Source organism: Pangasianodon hypophthalmus, chromosome 3 (assembly GCF_027358585.1).
Source record: "Pangasianodon hypophthalmus isolate fPanHyp1 chromosome 3, fPanHyp1.pri, whole genome shotgun sequence".
Classification (NCBI taxonomy): Eukaryota; Metazoa; Chordata; class Actinopteri; order Siluriformes; family Pangasiidae; genus Pangasianodon; species Pangasianodon hypophthalmus.
This window is the reverse complement of record NC_069712.1, coordinates 13,544,243-13,564,612: the sequence shown is the minus strand read 5'-3', so window position 1 is coordinate 13,564,612 and position 20,370 is coordinate 13,544,243. Positions and strand designations below refer to the sequence as shown.

Here is a 20,370-nt window from a genome sequence, read left to right as displayed (position 1 = left end):
CTGATCAACATTTTAAGAAGTATGTAGCGAAAAATAACTAGGCCTTCCAACATCATGCTTTTTGGAGTCAAGTCCAAGTCTGCTTTTGCAAAAATTGTGATTGCAAATCTGTATGCTGTTGTTTTCTTTTTCTTTTCTTTTTAATTATGTGCTTCTGATTGTCCTATTCTTTTGTCTTCAACAGGTACAGTCTCAAGCCAAATGACCAGATTTTAGCAGAGGAAAAACACAAGGAAATGTGAGTTTTTAATTTCAGTTTATCCAGAATAGCAGTTTACTTGGTCTGGAATTAGACTGTATATAATCGTGTGAACATTTTGTCAAATGTTTGACTCTGTCTGTTTATAGTATGCACCATTTTTGCTGTTAAAATAAGATTTTGAACATGTGAATGACAAATATAATTTACTTATTTACTTAATTTATTTGCATACACTATTTGCTTTAAGAGAAACATTGCCATTATTGTTATTTGTTGAACAAACCTCCAGACAGAGATATTAAAACTGTAAAGCGTTTTTATTGCCCCTCAGACCATCGCTTTTGGTCGTATCGTATCCTTAGTGTTAGAAGTTGCTGGGTTAAGAATGAATGGGAGATTTAACCTTATAAAACTAAGGTCACGATATATTTTTCCATTCATAGACATTTATCAATTTCAAATTTGCCATCATATATTAATAGCAAGAAATGTCCCCTGCTGCATTCTCTGCTAGCTTGTAAGCTATTGTTGTACAGTATGTTCACACAAACAGTAGCTGCTAGTATTTGATAGTCTGTTCACACGTAGTGAAAAAAGAAATAGATGTGGCTGTTCGACTGGTGGAACTGAAACTATTTCAGTTCTAACTATTGGAAACAATAGTTTGCAAATGTCCTGCAGTACTATATGCGAGTGAGCTAGCTGTAAATGTAAATCTCTGTCACAAGCTAGCTAACGTTATATTCCCAAATCTAATGAGCTAGCTGATGTTAGAGTTTAAACACAACTAGCTGGTTAGGGAATGTTAATAATCAGTATAACGAGCTGCTGATATACTGTATAATTAACTGAATAAATTTAAATGGATAAATGTTATGAATAGCACAAGAACAAAGGTGCTAAATATGGTGTGAATACACTAGTAATTAAGGTTTGACCCAAAGGGCTTTCATAAAGTCATTTCATATGATTTTAATATGATTTCATATCATTTAAAGTTGAGAGGGTCATGAGATGCTTATTAATTTGAAATCAAGCTTAGATATTTTAGGTTAAAATAGCGAAACTATCTCTTGCATGGCGGTTCGTTCCATGAAGGAGGATAGAGTTTGTGCATCCAGGATCTCCAGCTTTTGTGTAAGGCTGCTTTAAATCTTTAAAAGTTTAACTTTTTTCTAGTTATGGGGCTATAGTTGAAGTGTCCTATTGTGAATGAAGGCACTGGACTTATTCTTAAACATTAGTAACCCTTATTTTTTATAATTTGCTTGCACAAGCATTACATAAGCAGCATATAACAGTGGCGAGTGTCATGTTAAAACAGGCCATTGTGAAGCTATTTCCTTGTTTGTTGTAATGTTTGTTCTTTTGCAGATCTTGTTGGTCAGTGTTTAAATTTTTAAGCTCCATTTTGAATGAGATTTACGATCTAACACTTGCACTGAATGCAAATTCTGTTGTTAAGCCAATTTAAAAAGAAGAAGAAGAAAAATAAGAAATGTTTTTCGTTATAACGTAGTTTTCTGACACTCTAAGCCACCCTGGAAAGCTTAAAATATTCATTACAGTTCACAGGTCGAATTCAAACTCCATGGAACTGTTACAGGAACTCAGGAATGTTTTTTTTCTCTCAAGATTTTTAGTTATAGATCTTTCTGCAGAGTAGGAACTGATGCATGGAGTAAAGCTCTGACTTGAGACATGTTTGAGTATTTTATTGTAGAGGAATTGTGAGCGAGGTGAGGGAGTGTTTCCTTACCTAAAGGCAAAAGGCAGGAAGGGAAAAGAGAGACAAACAGAATTCCTGAGACACTATTTATAAGGTTTAGCCTGACTAAAGGATTGTGACCAATGAAATGAGCCTTTCCAGAATTTCTAAAGAACAGGAGCTCATGTCAGTGTGATACGGCATGGGGAAGGAAGTGGCACCGACTGGGTGAAAGCCCAATGTTCAAAGCCCAATCCTGCCATTTTATAGTACTGTATTACGTTATTGCATTATATTACATTATTAAAATCTACATGTTACTTACACAGGAACCTTTTAAAAAGGTTATGCAACCTCTGTGGATACAGGCCACAGTGCAACTCAGCATGACTCAGGAACAAGTGTGTGTGTGTGTGTGTGTGTGTGTGTGTGTGTGTGTGTGTGTGTGTGTGGCTTTCCCATCACATAACTATACCTGTGAATATATAAAGTGGAGTGAATATATAAGGTGGTGACTTGATGAGCGCAAGCAGTGAAATAGTACTTAAGCTTAAATAAATGACACCAGGCATGTATTGTCTGATAAATTAAAGTCTGAAACTTGAATATAATGTCTGCCCATGCAGCCAAACACAGCCATCTAATCTTTAGTGGAAATACAGAGGTGTTTGTGTACAAAGCTTATCTGATGTTAAAAAACAGTACAAGCAGTTGTGCATTTTCTGTGGCTGAATCACAAATGTCCTTCGACACAGTATTCATGAGGGCAGTAGGTTGGCATTCAGCTCCATTATGTTATATCCTCTGCACAAAGAAAGTGGCTAGGATAGGATGCTATTTGGGATTGGCTCTACCTGGAAAAGTTCAGATTTTACTTGAATCACAGGGAAGATGTGTAACATCAAGCTAAAATAGTGTCACTGTGTAAATAAATAAATTATCTGAAGCATTAACATGTTGGGCTTTTTGCCTTAATGAGGTCTTTTGAAGAGATTCATTAATCAGGAAGTCTATGTGACTGATCAGTTGATGATCTGCACAATTTTTAGCGCCCTCATATGTCCTGGCTTGGCTTGCGGGGAACCTGAGCAGGAAAGGTAACCAAATTGAGCACTGATACTTTAGAATAAAATGGAGAATTGGAGAATTTGCTGAGCTGAGCTGGATTGAACCTAGAGGATCGATATTTTGAAGCGTCCACAACTACAGTGTACATGTAAAATTATTATAGAAGTAATTATCAGCATGTTGCTATGCTGAATATGGCCACTCCCATGTAGGTGGATATCTTTGTTATATGTTTACTAGTACTTATTTTGTCACTTTTATTATGGTGAAGTTCGTTATCTATATCCGTATTTTTTAGAATCCATGTTGACTTGTTTCTGTGCTAGCATTTTAAGTATTCTTTAAAATGAATTAAAATGAATAGGATTAGATTAGAAAAATGGAAATGATCTGTAAATGTCAACTGAGGCTAAAACATTGTGCTGTTTCAGTGGGTGAAGGATGCTGAGGCGCCATCCTCTACTGCCTCAGCTACTGTAGTGAGTGACATTCAGACACGTTCATTTGTTGTACGATTGGAATCATTCAGGTCACACCCTCGACGAACTTTCTGGCTTTTACGACAGCGTGGGATCTTGGCTGATTTATAAATTACTCATTCTAGAGAAGATTGCCATTTCTACTAGTTTATACAATCCTTTCTACAAGAATGTCTAATGTAGTCACACTTTCTCTAAGTCAGCTCTACAGTGTCATCGTACTGGATCCACACATCGTCACAGCCTGATGGCGCTCAAGACAGAAAGTTCAGTACAGCCAGTTCCTGGTCAGAAACGTGTATCCAACCTCCTCGTTATGGTCTTTAAAACTGCTGCAGATCTGCTCTCCTCTGCTCTTTTATTTAAAAAAAGGTGTGTTGGTCAGATTCATACAGGCCATCATCCACACAAGGTCTATAATGTTAGCTTTACTTTAATATCAGACTTTTGACCAAAGCTTTACTCAGCAAATATAGATAATAGTGACCTCCTTGACCAGACATGCTGCATTTTAAAACTGTGCACTTCTTTTTTGTAAAATGGAAAGTGTCATTGAATTAGCAGAGGAAAAAATGTCCTCGAATGGTTTTGGCTGCATACATCATATGGCATCAGGCCCCAACCTTCGAAAAAAACATAGCTGACGTTAAGTAATTAGCTTAAAAGACATGCCAGAAAACACAAATTAGAAGATGAAATACACTGAGAACTGAGTTTAGCACAGAGACTGGCTAATAAAAAATATATACTGGAAGCAAGCCTGCATGTGTGTGTTGTTCTACACCCTATCTATTAGCTCGCTAAAGGTTATCCAGCTAGCCTACAATCACCGGCTTCAGTAAGTTCATCTCCACAAACAGCAAGTACTCAAGAACTTTTTAGTTTTGGTTAAGTAGAAAAAGTTAGGTGTTTCCTCTGTTCTAGGAAAAATAAGGAACAAAACCCTCCTATCCTATAGTATATGGTATTTATTTACAGTTTATGCCATTTATTTAGGCTTTTTAAACTGTACATTGACATTTATTAACTATCATACTTGTGAATTATAAACTAGGTCTATGTACTAATCTTAACCTTCAGTCCAAAATTTCTGAGAATGGATGGGATGTTATCAGCATGATCAGGCTAATTTGCTTAGTTCTATAGCCTAATATAATAGTTAGCCTGATGTTAGCAACCTTGGCTACTGGTTTACACAATATAATATTTAGCCTGATGCTAGCTAGCTTGATAGTGCCGGTTACTATTTAGTCACACTATTTAATGTGTAGTGTGCAGTTTGAGACACACCCTTGAATGGTTTTTGAGTTGTGTCTCTCATCAATAAGATTAATCTGTGCAGTGGGTTGAATCCCCAAATCCTACATCCAGCAATTTTAATGGAAGCGGTTTACACATCACTTTAGCTAACTAAAAAAGAACTTTTCATGCAGTTCAGTGTCTTTAGTTCCTGCGCTCTCTGGCGTAGTCTTGATTAAAACCCACATGCTGGAACTGTCTAGACAAGTCCGTGCCATAGCAGGAAAGACTCGAATGCATCATGAGCTCTCTTTCATGCTTCAGTTGACACAGAATAGAATGTTTAGTTTGGGAAAGGAGTAAAAGATGATTTGCTTTCTATTTGTGTGAAAAGAGAAACAGAGTGAATGAAGTAAGGACAAGAGTAGCTTGATACTTTACTCTCCTGATAAATTTACAGGTACATTTACAGAGCATGAAAGTTGCCCAGAACTGATCTTTGAGTAACTGTCTCCTTATGCCAAAATTATCCACATTTAGTTTGAAGCTCTTTTGAATTAAGGTTTAAATGTGTGACGTGGACGAAAGTATGACAAATTAATAAATTAGCTCTCAATTAATACATCATGCTGCATATAGAAGAATAGAATGGTCAAAAATATTTTGTGTGAGATGGACACAGTGTGGGTCAGTGTGGCTATTGTATACTGTGTGTGTGTGTGTGTGTGTGTGTGTGTGTGTGTGTGTGTGTGTGTGTGTTAAAGGCAGTGGCATTTAATTCTTTTGCCTTTTCTGAGTTCCATTTTGTATCATTTGTGATGCCAGTGTATGAAATTATTTATTATGACTGCATTCCTCTTTCTACTCAAAGTGTATGTACATAAAAAGACACTAAGCTGTGCATCTGATGGATTTGGGCTTTTCCCAAACCGAGCAAGATTTTTTAAAAATTTATTATTTAAATTAAGTTATACTAACTAAATCTCAAATGGTAGAATATTTGTAAGTTATTTAAGACAACAAATAAAGTGTGAAGTTGATCCCTATGATGCAAAAAAACAAACAAACAAAAAAAAAACCAAACAAACCTGTGAAACTGGTTGCGATGATGACAAGAGTTTGCAAGATTCAACTGTAACGCTTTGTTCAATGCTTTTTTTGGTCAGTACCTAATACTATTTTTTCTTTTATAGTTTTAATTTTTAGATTTAACAGTTAAAATAGAAATAAATTCTGAAAATAAACAGAAAAAACTCTTATGAGTAAGTTTTTCCAAACAGGCTAGCATTTCAATAAGTGATAGTTTTGTTTTTTTTTTTAGCCTGAGTATATAAAGTGAAAGAGTAAAAAAAAAAAAAAGTATTGGTTTTAGAAATAAGAGCATGAAACAGTTTATGTTTTCAGTACTGTTCTGGATCTGAATATATCATGAGGATTCAGGAGTTGAGTTTACTTCAGGATGAATGTAACTGCAGGATTGTTTTTGTTGTATTGGTAATGGGAGTTGGAGAAGGTTAGCGCAGGCCAGGGCCTCCTGATCTGAGCTGGTTTACACAGCTGACACGCTGCCTGTTTTTCAGTGAATCCCAGCAGTGTTTTAGTTCAGTATGTGTACTGATAATCAGTGTTCAGCTCATGGCTCTGGGTGTGTTCAGCCACACCATGCAGCATGTCTGAAAGCTACAGTGACTCATCCTGTGTAAGGAATATTCCACTCTAATGTGCAACAGAGCCTTCTTTTGTGGTTGGAAAAGAAAAGAAAAAAATACAATTTATTTGACACACACAATCTGTGACTAAACATATCTCCCACAAATTCCATAACTTAATCTGTGCATGTGGCTGCTACGCGCTTATCTGAGCCGAGTCCTGAACATTGTTCACTCGCTGTGTGTGTTGGCAAACGCCCATGAAGAATAAGTGTTATGATTTTTGATGGAAGGCAGAATTCCCTGCTCAGCTATGTTTCAAGTTGTGTTTCTGTCTGAACTTGAATCTGAGTAATGACAGAACAGTGCTTCCCTGTGTTGGATCGTGATAAAGCTGGACATCAGGGCTGGTTTTTCTCTCCATTGTGACTTTAAGCCACCAACAAATCTTCTTAAGATAAATATCTTTGATGCTGAAGAGGGAGTGGGATACTTTATGTATGTATGTGTGTGTGTATATATATATGTATATATATGTATATATATATATATATATATATATATATATATATATATATATATATATATATATATATATATATATATATATATATATATAGTGACACATTAACATCTAGGTGTTGCATGTTGCTTATCACTGTATTAGCTCCACTAAGATTTTCAGCTCCTCTTGTTTCTTCGAGAACAAAAGTCTGCAGAAAAGATTTATTCATTAACGTGTTTCGTAAAGTTAAGGCCCTTGCACAGCAAAACATACATTTTATACGTTTATCAGATGGTGAAAAAAATCCATGAGACTTGGTATGAAGGTGTCTGTCACCCAAACAGCATGATTTTTCACAGGAAACAAACAGTAAATATATCACTGATCCCTGAACATGGTGAGTGATAGGTCAAGAATGTTAATTTTTTTTTTTTTTTTTTTTTTTTTTTTTTTTTTTTTTAACCAATTTTTTCGTTAAGAAGTTAGAGGATGAGAAAACATTGATATTGGACCCACCTGATACTGCATATTTTCAAATGCATTTTTTTACTCAGAGCTCAGGTTTCCACACAGCAGCTTTATGTTTAACATCTGTCATAGCAGAGATTTTTGTGTCCATCAAATTACACAACTTGTATGCAATGTATATTTTACAAAGCTCACCTAGTCAATTAAACATCTGGGATTTTTAACTCTGGAAAAAAATATCATAAGTTTAAAGAGTACACCAGTGAAACATGCAAAGCATGTTCATGTGGGATGTTTGAGCCTGGTGTTGTTTTGATAGCTTGTCCATCAAATAAGCAAATAGGTATATGGTCACAATACATGATTTATATCAAATAAAATGGCTAAGGAGATACCGTAGTGAAAGCACATCACCTATGTCTCGACTCAGACATGATTAAAAGATAAAGGTTTTATCTTTTCAATAATTTCACTGGTGTGTTCTTTAAACTAATGATTTTTTCCCCCCAGAGGACAAAATCCTGGATTCTTAATTCACTGAGTGAGCTTTGTAAAAATACATTTGCATACAAGTTGTGTAATTTGATGGACAAGAAAATCTGTATTATTTCAGTCTGAGATGTAAAATCTTTTCAGTCATGAACATGCTTGCATGTGCAAAAATAAAACGAGATTAAAAAATCCCTGTGTATGTATTGGATTATAATGTACAGGGCTCAAAGAGCGACAGCATTGTGTGCAGTTTGCAACCCAGTAAAGTGACTCGAATAACAAGTCAGAAGCCAGTAACCAATTGTGTGTCAATTCCAAACAACCAACAGCAAATGTGTACTACTGAACCTTTGAATGAAATGGAACAATGTCCTCTCTATTCTGCCGGTCAAGCAACTACTCTGTCGCAGAGGGTCTTTTCTGTGGTTGACTTGCCTGCGATTACGTCGCCATGTCCAGCAGCTGTTAACACAAACACAGCTTCGTGAACAGGGTGTGGCAACAGGAATATAGGGTTTTTTTTTGTTGCGCTTTATAGAAGTGAGGATCATAAACCAAGCTTGTCATTATGATCAGAGTTCTGTTGCAATATATCTGCTGTCCAGCAGATGGCAGTTTAAGCTCATTAAACTTCACTACTCTAATAATTTTTTTCAAACATTTGTGCAAGTAGAGCTAGAATTTGAATCTGTGGCCAAAAAAAAAAACCAGTTTGTCAGTCATATTCAACCCTTTCCCCTGGAGAATAGTGTTGCAAGCACAAAATCCACCATGCATTGGCATCATAAAAGTGAAGAAATTATGAAACAGTTGAGGTGATAATAGGCTGCAGTAGCTCTCCCTTCACTGCTGTGCAGCCTATGTCCTTCTCCCCTGAGACTGTCTGTGTGTGTGTGTGTGTGTGTGTGTGTCTGTTTCCTGTGGCTCAGATGGAGCTGCTTCTGATGAGTGTGCTGTTCTGTATTTGTGAGAGGGTGGAAAAATGAGCCTCGGCATGCTGCAGTCTGAAGTGCAGGTGTGTTTGGGATTGAGGGGGAAAAGTGGTACGTTTGAGGGGACAAACCTGCGCATATAATGCTGTCTTGCAATATGAACATTTACTCAGCGATTTTCTGACTAGAAAAGATTTGCCAGCATTAAAAAAAAAATAGCAAGGATGCTTAGCTATGAGAGTCCAGCAATTAATCACCTGCATGTCATTCTTGACACACATGAAATTTATCAGAATGAAAAATATTGCATGCCTCACTGAGGCATGTGTTTGCATATTTTGGTTTGTGTGCACGTCCACCTGTTTGGCCTTTTCCCAGATTTGGGGGTTTAGCTCCCAGAAGTGCACTTATAGCTCCTTCTTATCATAACATAAGGTCAAAGGTTGGCTCGACATCCCAGTGCTGATCACACAGCAGGTTTAGATTCTGTGGGAGTGAGGCTAGAAGTGTGTGTACAGACCTGGCATTTGTAGCTAACATGAATCTCGTGGCCAGTCTGAATTCCCTTTGCTACCACTCCTGCCCAGGATCGATGGTCCCTGGCGGCTCCTTCTCTGCCTCCTGATTCATTTCCCATTAGCTCTAGGGCCTCCTGTCCTCCCTCCGACTGATTTCCCCTAATGCTTCACTGTCCGAATGCTGACCCCTCTCCCAGTCCCCTTAGTCTCTCGGCAGTGGAGGAGAGGCTCCATCATCATCCCGCCGGCTCACTGTTATGACTGTTTGGATTTATGTGCTGTGAATTATAGCTGCGCTAACCTGGTTGCCAGGAAAGCCTGTACCCACTCCCTATCCCCCCTCAGCCTCAGAGTGTGTTCTGCAGCTCTGCACAGAAAACGCAACATTAGATTTTATGGCCGTGATGGGACTTTCCGCTGCTCTCTGCCCTCTCACCTCTCTGGCGGAGACGTCGATCTCTCGTCACTTAGGCACATTAGGTGGCCCGCAGTCAAATCTCTCCTGTAAATTAGGTACTGTGATAGTCCCAGGCTAAGGCCTGCGTGTTATTAGAATTTGCTCCTTTTTAAAGTCTGTTTGTCCTCCTATGCAAGATGTATGTTCATAATTGCTAAGCTGCTGGCCTAGATGGAGCAGGGCCAGGCCGTCTGTTTTCCTCTCAGTGCTAAATGCTACACTGATGGTGTAGGGCTGGTTCTGCTCCATGCACTCGTTACAAGTCTGGGACATTTCATATTGAATTCATGACTCTGTATAATAAACTGTCTCGCTTTGAGGCAGTGTACAGATGTCCTTGGATCAGCCTTGATATCCCCAGTTCTGTCAGTTGATCCAGCCTGTAAAACTGACTTCAGACCTGCTGCTGAAGACACACAGTCCCCTCAGTGCTTCATCCTGAGCAGGGACAAATGTGCTACATTGCTTTCCAGGTCTTCCTGCAGTTTTGCCTCAACTGTCTTGTGTTTCCTCCAGCAGGGGGAGCATCAGACTTTGTGAATTCTGACCCTTGGTGTGAAGGAGCCAGTGGCCAAACACCACATGGAAAATATTTTGCTGTATGCAGTACTCTTTGAATGGCTTTAAATACATAGTACTTTTGATGATGTTTTAAATGTATTTAAAATATGCTGGCATGATTGAGATCGTTGTCTCATCAGGTTTTTTTTTTCTTTCATTTTTTTACATCAACACATGATCTTGACACACTGGATCATGAATGCATTTTATTTATTTATTTATTTTTTACAAATGTGGGAGTTGAGATTCACATTTATGTTCTTTTCCACAGTGTGAATTTTGTTACACTCACTTCAAATAACCAACCACATGCCAAAAGTAATGTTGAAAGAACATGAAACTATCAAGAATTTGTGTCGGGCTGTCTAAACTGCAGTTACGTAGTGTACACAGTAAACAGCATGACAGCGGAATCATCACATATTTGTTTTTTTTTTTTTTTTTAATGCAGTCTGGAAAATTGACTACTATTTCCCCCTGTTGCCCCCCCCTTTTTTTTTCTTTTTTTCTTTTTTTTTTCTTTCCATAGTACCAGACATGATGAACTTTTCTTATGGTGGTAGGAGAAGCTGTCAGATCTTGTCATGTTCAGGGTTCATGTTTGGCCACGTGGCATTGTCTGTGTGGATGTGAATTATTTACACTGACCATCATAGATCACTAGATCATCCCTGTGCGTCTCCCTGAGGAGGTGAGCCAAAGGGCTTTGTCTTTATGTTCGGCTTTGAAGAGCACACCAGAGTCTTGTCTCATTTGTCTCTCTTTGTCTCTCTTTGTCTCTCTGTGTCTCACAACCCTCTAGCAGGATTAGGAGATGTACATAGACCTCTGAATGGTCTATATATTTTGTGTGAGAGAAGGTACAAAGTAGCATGACGTGGCTCTTTGACCTAGGAAAAGATCAGACCATGTTGACCTAACCTTCAGGGCACTGTGTGTGTATCAGAGGATCAGAGCGAACTGTGATATGACTCTTGCACCAGGATTACAACACGATAAAGATCTGTGTGTGTGTTCAGCCAGATCTGGGACTGATAATGGAGACTCTGTTGGCTTCAGGGTAAGACAGTGTCTCTGTGGTGGCAGATATCATCTCTGAAGCAGCTCCTCTACACCTGTGCTACCCTTCCAAACCAGCTTATTTGTACATTTCTTTGTTAATATTAGCAAAGCTAATGACTGGATTCGGGATGACAGATTACCAAGGAAACAGAGCACATGGGCCGTACGTGTGACATCACGGGATAATTAGGCCTCGGAGCGTGCCCATGTCTACACCAGCGCTGATTTGCATTTTAATATGTTGTTAGCATAGGTGAAGGTTTATCTCCTCTTGATTAGATTCCAGTGATGTAATTACAAAGCCGAGTTTTAGTTCTCAGAAAGGGCACCGTGCATAAACATCAATATGATTACCAGTAATTGTTTCAAAACAAATAAGCAGCAGAGTAATCAGTCATCGCGCTGCCTCCGAATTGTTTTGGCGCGCTGCTTCGGCAGAGGCACATCTCACTCAGCTCATTTTAACATCTCAATTTAAATTGGCTTTCCACTCATCGGAGTAAAGAATATTTTAAAGACGAGTGGCGTAGACTCAAAGGTAATCAGTGCTTTTAATGATCTTATTTGTGTGTGAGTGGCTCAGCAGACATTTACTTAAGAGGCATTGAGAAGGCTGAGGCGATGCTTTTCAAAAGCTCTCCCCTGGCAGTCAAATCCATCCATTTAGGAACGAGGAATTATTATTGACTTTTCCCCTCTCTTTCTCCTTAAACAAGAAAAGATAACAGATTCAACCTTGGGAGAGCAGCGCAGTGGAAGCTCAGCGAGCAGAATAAGTAATGGCGCCATTGTCTAGCCAGGACGTGCCTCGCCGTGAAATGGGCTATTGATTTCAAACAGATAAACTGTGTTCTCTTTGTGTGAAGAAATTACTGAACAATTTAATTAGGAGGGGATAAACAACAATATTTATCGCCCACCATTCCTTTAAAAAAAAAAAAAAAAAAAAAAGCCTCCCTCTCTATCCTGGCTGTGTCTCGCCCATCATTTCTTCTGTCCAGCAGAAGGTTTAGCCAACTCCACCCAGGAGAGACGCCATTGATCAGGCCGCTAATTCCTCACAGTTTGGCAGTCTCTCTTCACCAGATGACTCTGTTGAAGCAGGGATTGACGGCCTCTATTTAATTCGGTGTCATCCTGCATTGTTTGAGCTGGTCCCAGTGCTTCTGTTTACCGTTTGTCTAAATGTTGCATTCAGTGCCAATCAAATGGAAGACTCACTTCTGAAGTGTTGGCATTAGACCTCCACTTAGGTGGAGCTTCACAGCTACATTTACAAGCATTTTTAAATTATTTCCTCTCGGAATATTGAAGTTTTTATGATGGTTATTGGGTGCGATTGAGTTGGAAACCCTGTCAGACGCGCTTACTGGTTTACATTTATGGCATTTGGCAGACACTCTTAACCAGAAGTGGTTGATTGTCTAGGTAGAAAACAAATCTTTATCGTAGTGCAGGCTGCCCTAAAGATAAAGTCTAAAGATACAACAAGATTAGGCAAACAGTAGGAAGGAGTTACTTCTGATACATATGATTAGCATTCATTCATGTTTTCATGGAATATTTGTGTGTTTAGTCTGTCTTTGAGGACTAGACAGCGAGGGAAAGTTCATTCCACCACCAGGGTGCCAGTGCAGGGAATAGTTTTGATGCTTGTCCTTGTCGTGTCTAGAAGTGTGGCAGGTCAAATTCAGCTGTATTTGTGGCTCAAAGCGCTTGAGGTATGAGCCGAGATTCTCTGGTGGGTTTCTTTTTTTTTTTTTTTTTTTTTTTTTTTTTTTTTATCATGGCTTTAAATCAAATGACGCCACCTACAGGAAGCTGGTGGTTGAAGCACAGCTGTGGAGTGACCTGGATGAACTTTGAAGATGATTCTGGATGAGTTACAAGGATTTAATAGCAGAAGCAGGAAGACCAGCCAGCAGTAAGTTGCAGAGATCGAGAAGATGTTGAACTGAACCCGGATCTTCTTGGAGAGAAAGAGAGTGTACTCCTGCCTTGCACCCATTATCTCCAGGATAGGCTTTGGATCTAGCTCGGCCCTGACCAGGAAGATGAATGAATGAATTGTCGATCTAAGCTTCCATTGCAATTGTCTAGTCCGGCTCCTGCTAGACATGCATCAAGCATGTCTTAGTGGACAGAGACCCCGGGGCATACCCAGGACATGCTGGAGAGCTTATATCTCACAGTTGGCTTGGGAGGAAACATCAGGGGATCCCCTAGGAGGAGCTGGAATCTGTGGCTTGGGGTTGGAGAAGTCTCGACTGGTGACCTCATCTTGTTACCACTGCGAAACCCTCTCCACCCCCAATAGGAAATGCAAAAGGAAAAAATGAATGAATAAATCTTGGAAGTGTTTTTTTGTATCTCTAAATTAAAAAATGACAGAAATTCTGAAAATCATCTTTACGTAATTCCTGTGAGGTCTTCAAATCAAAACCCTCCTATTGTAAGGACGTGGTATTTTACAGTAAGCCGAGTCCCTGGTGGACAGCATGTAATGTCCTTAAGTCGTGACTTCCTTTGTGTGCCATCCTGTGGGATCAGTGTGTGGGATGTGGAAGCATCATTTGCGTCTAAGCATGCTTCAGGACGGATAATGATCTCCTCTGCTTTTCTGGCTGGTGGATATGCCGGGACAGCTGTGGAGAAGAGGGCGGATTTGCGTGTGTGTTCTCTGTGCTAAATGATTAAATGGTTAAAAGAGCTCTCGATTGTAGCGGAGCCACATGATCCCCTGGGTCTCCACGAGGGGAAGAGGTCCTGAGGCAGCTGCTGCTTTTGGGCAGGGACTCCTTAAGCCCTCTGAGAACGGGGCCCCCTGCGCTCTTAGGTGCTGAAAAGCAGTTATTCAAGACCAAATCCTGTGTGTGTGTGTATGTGTGTGTGTGTGTGAGAGAGAGAGATTCTAACCCATTGGGGTCCCCCTTGTGTGAAATGCACACTGCGGCTCCACAGATTCTCTGTGTAGACGACTGGGAGCAGGTGTCCCAGTGAGCTTTATTAACCCGCTCTCCACGTCTCCTCCATCCGTGTGGTGAACTTGGGCCCCATGGGTACGAACAACGCGCGTGTAGGCTGCAGACACTCAGTCTGTCCCTGACTGATTCAGACATAAAGAGAGAGCAGTGTGTCTGTGTCCAATGTGACGGCAACATTCTTGGCCAGGCCCAGCTTAATGCTGCCGTTTCATGCCTTTTATAACTTGATTTGGAGGGAGAGCACTTGGTGTGCTTGTCTCTTGCCTCTCACCTCTGCATTCTCCTCCCTATTTTTTTTTCCATCCTCCTTGTTTGCTTTTCCTACGTCAGGGCTGCGTTCCTTTCTCTCCACCACATTTGGTGCTTGAGGCTCAGCTGTTCTTGATTGCTCTATTAGACACAGAAATAAATGCACGTGAATGTAAGTAGAAGATCAGAGAGCATTCAGGGCAAAGGGGTAATCATGTATATGTAGGCAGTTTGATGAAGTGTTCTACACATACTTAGGAGGGTGTGATGTATAATAAGCTACCAAGTTTTTTTCATCTCCCTACATTTTTGTGGAAAGTAGCTTTCTTTCAATCACTCAAATAGTGATTTGACTTAAGCTGAAAACCTGAGACTGGAGGTGTTAAGCAACCAAAAGACAAAGAGGCTGTGTGTGTGTGTGTGTGTGTGTGTGTGTGTGTGTGTGTGTGTGTGTGTGTGTGTGTGTGTGGGAAAGAAAGAGTGGTGGAAAGTTCCAGCAGCATTGCGATTATCACTGAGCAGAGGCCTCCCTCCAGTGGAAAGTGCTTTGTGCAGGTTGATGTGAAGGCTGGCACTTGGGCCAGGAAAAGGGAATAGTGATGGAGAGACGTTAGTCGGGCCTGCAGTTTGCAGGTTTATTTTTAGAGACTGGCATTTAAAGCTGGGACACTCGGTTCTGCCTGCCTGTTAATGACTCATGTTGGGGGGGGGGAAGAAGGCCGCAGCTCAGGCGGCAACAGCAGCAGCGCCAACAGTAACAGCAGCTCTACTCTCTGGTCTGTGCTCTGTTGTGTCCCACAGCACCGGGCTCAGCCTGGCACCTCCGCCAGCTTCTTACCTCCCTCTGATTTATGGCATGCACTTTTGTTTTCTCCGTGCTAAACTTGCCAGCCTACGACTGCTGTGCTGAAATTTGTTTTTTTTTGTTTTTTTTGTTTTTTTGTACTCTTTGTTTTTGCCTTTTAATGCCTTTTAATGGCACTGCAGTGAAACCACAGAACAAAATCTTTTTTTTTTTTTTTTCATTTTAAAAAGTTGTCTTTTCAAATATTTAACATACACATCCAGTGTTAAATCTAAATCCTGACATAGATTTATAGCAGGTCTGTGTAATTCACTTGTTTATTAACAGGCTAACGATGACGTGCGCCCCCCAGACCACCTTGTTTCTATTAAAAGCGTAGACCTTGGCCGATGAATGGCTGCTTTGTAGATCTCGACTGAGGAGATGCTTGTAAATTGTACATTTCCTCTTAGTTCCCATGTTTATGTGGAGTTTACATGACAGCTACATTAATAACTTCTTGTGCTCTTGCCACCTGGTATGTGCATTTCCAAATAAACAAACCCATCTATTTGACTCCGTAACTCAGACGACACGTCTGGAAGCACAACATTTATCCACATTTCTCTTGACCACCCTTCAGGGGCTTAAAGTCTATTTTAGTCTTTGTGTAGTGTGTGCAGATACAACCGTACTCCTGCTCTCTGATGATGCCGCCTCTACCATATTTCAGAGGTTGTTCTTTTCTTGACGGCGAATCAAGTAATTCCACTATCTCCGATGAGACAACAAGTCAGTTCTTTTGGAGGTCATGGTTATATGTCAATAGCTCTAACAGATGCAATGTAAATCTTTAGAGGAAATCCCAGAACTGTAAAGACGTACTTTCGACCCCTGTGGAGCTCAGCGCAGTCATGATTGGACAAGATGAAATGTACTTCTGACTGTCTGACAGCTGTCACTTCACCTGACATGTTAAACACACATGTGGGAATATTTCTCTCTCTCACGCAGGATTTTCAAATAGGCCTGTCTGATTTGAATTGGATTTGTTTGTGCCCCACCACATTTCTTTTTTTCCTTTGGTAGCGTAGAGCTTGCTGGCATTGTGTAGTGAGCTACAGCTTCAAGGCTGTAAATGTGGGCAGAATGCCCTCCTGAGTAAACTTGGTCAAGTGTTTAGTTTTTAATGATGTGTTCTTGGAACTCGGATGTAAATACACCCCCCCCCCCCCCCCCCCCCCCCCCAAACCCACGCTTCCAAAGCTTTAACATGTCTTTGTTTGTCCACAGATTTGTTTGTTCATGTATTTTGAAACCTTTTTTTAAAGTATGGATCTTTTTAACTTTCACTCAGACGCACATTTGACTGTATTACTATTAAATTATGAACGTCTTATTCTCTGCAGAGACAAATGGTAAGGATTACATTGTCAGATACTGGGCACACTTTGAGGGGGATGAAACATTTTGCCAGAAAGTTGGATTACTCGTCTAATCTAAAGTTTTCTCTGTTCACTTTGAACCAGGGTTCCAAACCTGCTTTACGATGGAACATAAACGAAAACAAATTTTATTAGGAACGAGAATGAAATTAGCAGCATAATCATTTTTAATTGTTCTTAAACAAAATATTAATTCTGTTAATTATATGTTAATTCAGCTAATTTTTTTTCTTTAAATGTGCCCCACAACCAAAAGTATCCGAAGTAGTCTATTAATTATGTGTTACCTCAAGGCTTCCAGATGTCTTTAGAACAAAATCACATCTCTCATGCTTTCTTTCAGTCTACGTATTATTTAAGACCTGTGTTGTAGCATCATTTATTTCTTTCTTCATTAAATGTGAAGAGCCTTTTGGTATGCAATACACAACCTGTTGTAAAGGTTACTCTGTCTTGCTTGTCAACAAATTGATTTAAGAATATAAAATGAGCAGTGATCACAATCCCATAACTTTCTTAATCCACCACTTGGTCAGCTCTTACAGAGTGTAATTCAACACACTTAGCTTTTTGCTATATATAAAGATGTATTCATTGTGAAATTTGACATTTTCGTGGGAATTCAGTGGGCGTAGCCAGATGTTATTCTTTCCCGGAATGATGTGCAGCTCTTCATTATTTCTTGTCCTAAAAAGTTATTAATCTTATTTCTGGCATGAGTCAACCTGCAAATGTTCATCCAGCTTTGAAGCAATTTTAAATTCAGTAGCCTCTTGTTTGCTTGAACATGCCCTTTTTAATAATACAAACACATCTGCTAGGTATAAAAGCCCTGTAAAGCTACTATTCAATTAAATTAAGCCAGCGTGCATGTATGGGGCGACGTGGTGGCGTGTCGTCGCTGCCTCACAGCTTCGGGGTTTTTGATTCGATCCCGAGCTCGGGTTACTGTGTGTGGTGTTTCACATGTTCTCGTTGTGTCGGCCTGGGTTTTCTCTGGATTCCCCCCTCGCCCCACCAACCAAAAAAGCAAAAAACATGCCAGTGGTTAGATTGGTGACTCTTAATTGCCCCAAATTGTGAATGTGTGTGTATGATGCAGCCATCCAGGTAAAATTCCTGCCTTACTCTCAGTGTTCCTGGTATAGGCTCCGGATCTACCTCAACCCTGACCAGGAATGATGATACAGAATCGGCTAAAACACTGATCCTGCTGGTTAAGAAATGAGTAGGGCTTGAGTGCAAGAAGCAAAATGATGTATTCTTTTGCTCAGGAAAAAAAACCAGTTTATTTCTGTTCTAAACTTTTTCGAACATTTTGTACTGTTTGCGTACAGGCCATGTCGGCATTAAGCTTTAATGGCCGTTGGACACCTGTAGTTATGCAGTAGTGCATCAATCATGCTCTAAGGCTCTGTTCAGCCCTTGTGTACCAGTGTGTTCATTTGGCATCAGGAGAAAAAAAAAGTACTCTTCTTGGCTAGAGAATCCATGCAGCTGAAGAGAAAAAGCAATCAAATGACAATGAAGCACACATGCGCTCATGTGTGTGCCTCATTTTTTAACTTCTGCTTATCTACTCATTATTTCTCGATTTAAAGCTCATTTGCTGTATTTTCCAGTTGAAGGGACAAGCAGACCATTTAAATAGTTCCACAGTGTTGTGAAACATTGCCTAGACTAGTTGGTTTGGCTGCATCCCAAACTGCATAATAGGGCCTTAAATGGTATGTCAAAATAGTACGCTGCTAGATACTGGTACAGTTTTGACTAATCTGTACAGTAATAAGTGATTTTTTAAATTTATTTATTTATCTTTTTTGAGACACTTGGTCTTCGTGATTTATTTTGATTATGAATACAGGCTACTGCCATCTCTTGGTATGGAGAGTTGCTTCCGTTCACGCAGGAGCAGACTGTATGTGCATGCTGGCAATCAGCTGTAGTTTTTGCGATGTGAGGCAGCAGGAGCTGTTTCTAAGTTGCCCTCATGTTTGCCACTGTTTATTTGATGTGGGCTTGGTGTGTCAACCAGCTAAGAGCAGTTCCATCAATCTGTGCATACAGAGGGATTGTGAATCCAAACAGAGGCTGCCGTAATGTTTGACTTTTTTTTCTTATTTATTTAAAGACTCTTTCTTTCCCTAAATTCAAAATATATATTTTCCGTATAGTGACCTTAGTATTAAGTTTTGTCATTCCAGCTAGCAAAACTCTAAAGTACTGTACATCTACAACTATAAGTTACATTTTATAGCTCAGCAACGTCTATAGTATAAGGTTGCTTTAAATTTAGATTATCACAATTCTGAGAAAATTCGAAAGTCAATTTTTGAACATTGGACAGATAAAACCTTATTATTCTCTAAACTTAAATGCTGTTTGGATTTATAAGGTTCTACCTGTTTCTTATTAAGCAATCTCTTAATCTTTTTAAAGAACTGGTAATAAACTCAGCAGGGAAAGATATTTTGAGCCTGTTTGAGCCTATTATGATTATATATGCTTTTCAATAAATTTTATTTTTCAGTATTGATTCTTGAAAGGTCTAGAGTACAAGATAATTTTTAAAATCTGATGATGTTCCTAAATGACGCATTTCATGCATACGTCTGCTAGCTGACCTTCAGTCGCCAGTTTCAATGGAAAGTTCTGGTTATTAAGCACATCGCTAAAGTCAGTAATATTAAATGATAATCTTATCTGATGTTAGCCACAATATTAGATTTTCTGCTGTGCTTAAGACTTTCTAATGTGCCTGTATGTTTACACATTGTAAAATCAGCTAATATAGTACTGTACCTGTTCAGTACACTTACTTTTTATTACTCACATGGAACATATGGAGAACATCAACAGCTGAAAATTTCTAAAACTCCTCCATTTTACCATACTGAGGCTTCATGTCTGTCCTGAACAGAAATAGAACATTGACTGGTGTGTTGCGTTCATCCTGGCTGATGATTGACTGGCAGATATAAAACCAAGTCTGTCTGAGTTTTTTTTTATTATTTTTTTTTATTATTATTCCACCAAAAACCTGCTGAATAAAAAAGACACCACAAGAGAATAATGTATCCCTCAGTAGTGAAGTTTACATGGTTAAGTCATTTTGCCGGATAGAACTGAGCTCAATGTACATCCATTGTTCCTTTTCTCTCCACAGCCATCTTTTTAATAGTCACTCTCAGTCTCATACTTGATATCAAGATCCCAAGCCAAAACAGCAGTTTATTCTAGTTCCAGTTGCTGATCCACCTGAACCATGTAATCAAGGGCAGCACAGTACTCCGTTACCTGGCTAAGGTGTGTTTGGAGCTGGAACAGTGTAAATGTGGACTGGCTGAGGGTCTCTTAGGACTGATTAAGTCTGATTAAGATTTAAGGAGCTCAGGTTAAATAGTTGACTCATGATTGAGCGATTATAGCATGGTTAGCGGTTAGTGCAGAGGGTCTGCTGGCATGGAGCTGTTGGACAGTGGTGTTTACTTCTCTCATTAGAGGATCTATCCGTTAAGTGTTACTGGAGTGGACCTGGTTTTCTTATCCTTCTTATTTATTTAGCCAG

The 20,370-nt window shown here is 39.5% G+C and overlaps 1 protein-coding gene across 2 annotated transcripts in view; it reads left to right on the top strand.

The window, feature by feature from the left end:
- Nucleotides 1-20,370, top strand: part of adka (adenosine kinase a) — a 131,778-nt gene that overhangs the window by 7,631 nt on the left and 103,777 nt on the right. For both annotated transcript variants that reach the window (XM_034302727.2, XM_034302728.2), the window contains exon 3: nt 185-238. In XM_034302727.2, the coding sequence (XP_034158618.1) occupies nt 185-238 (54 nt within the window). The remainder of the gene's footprint in view (nt 1-184; nt 239-20,370) is intronic.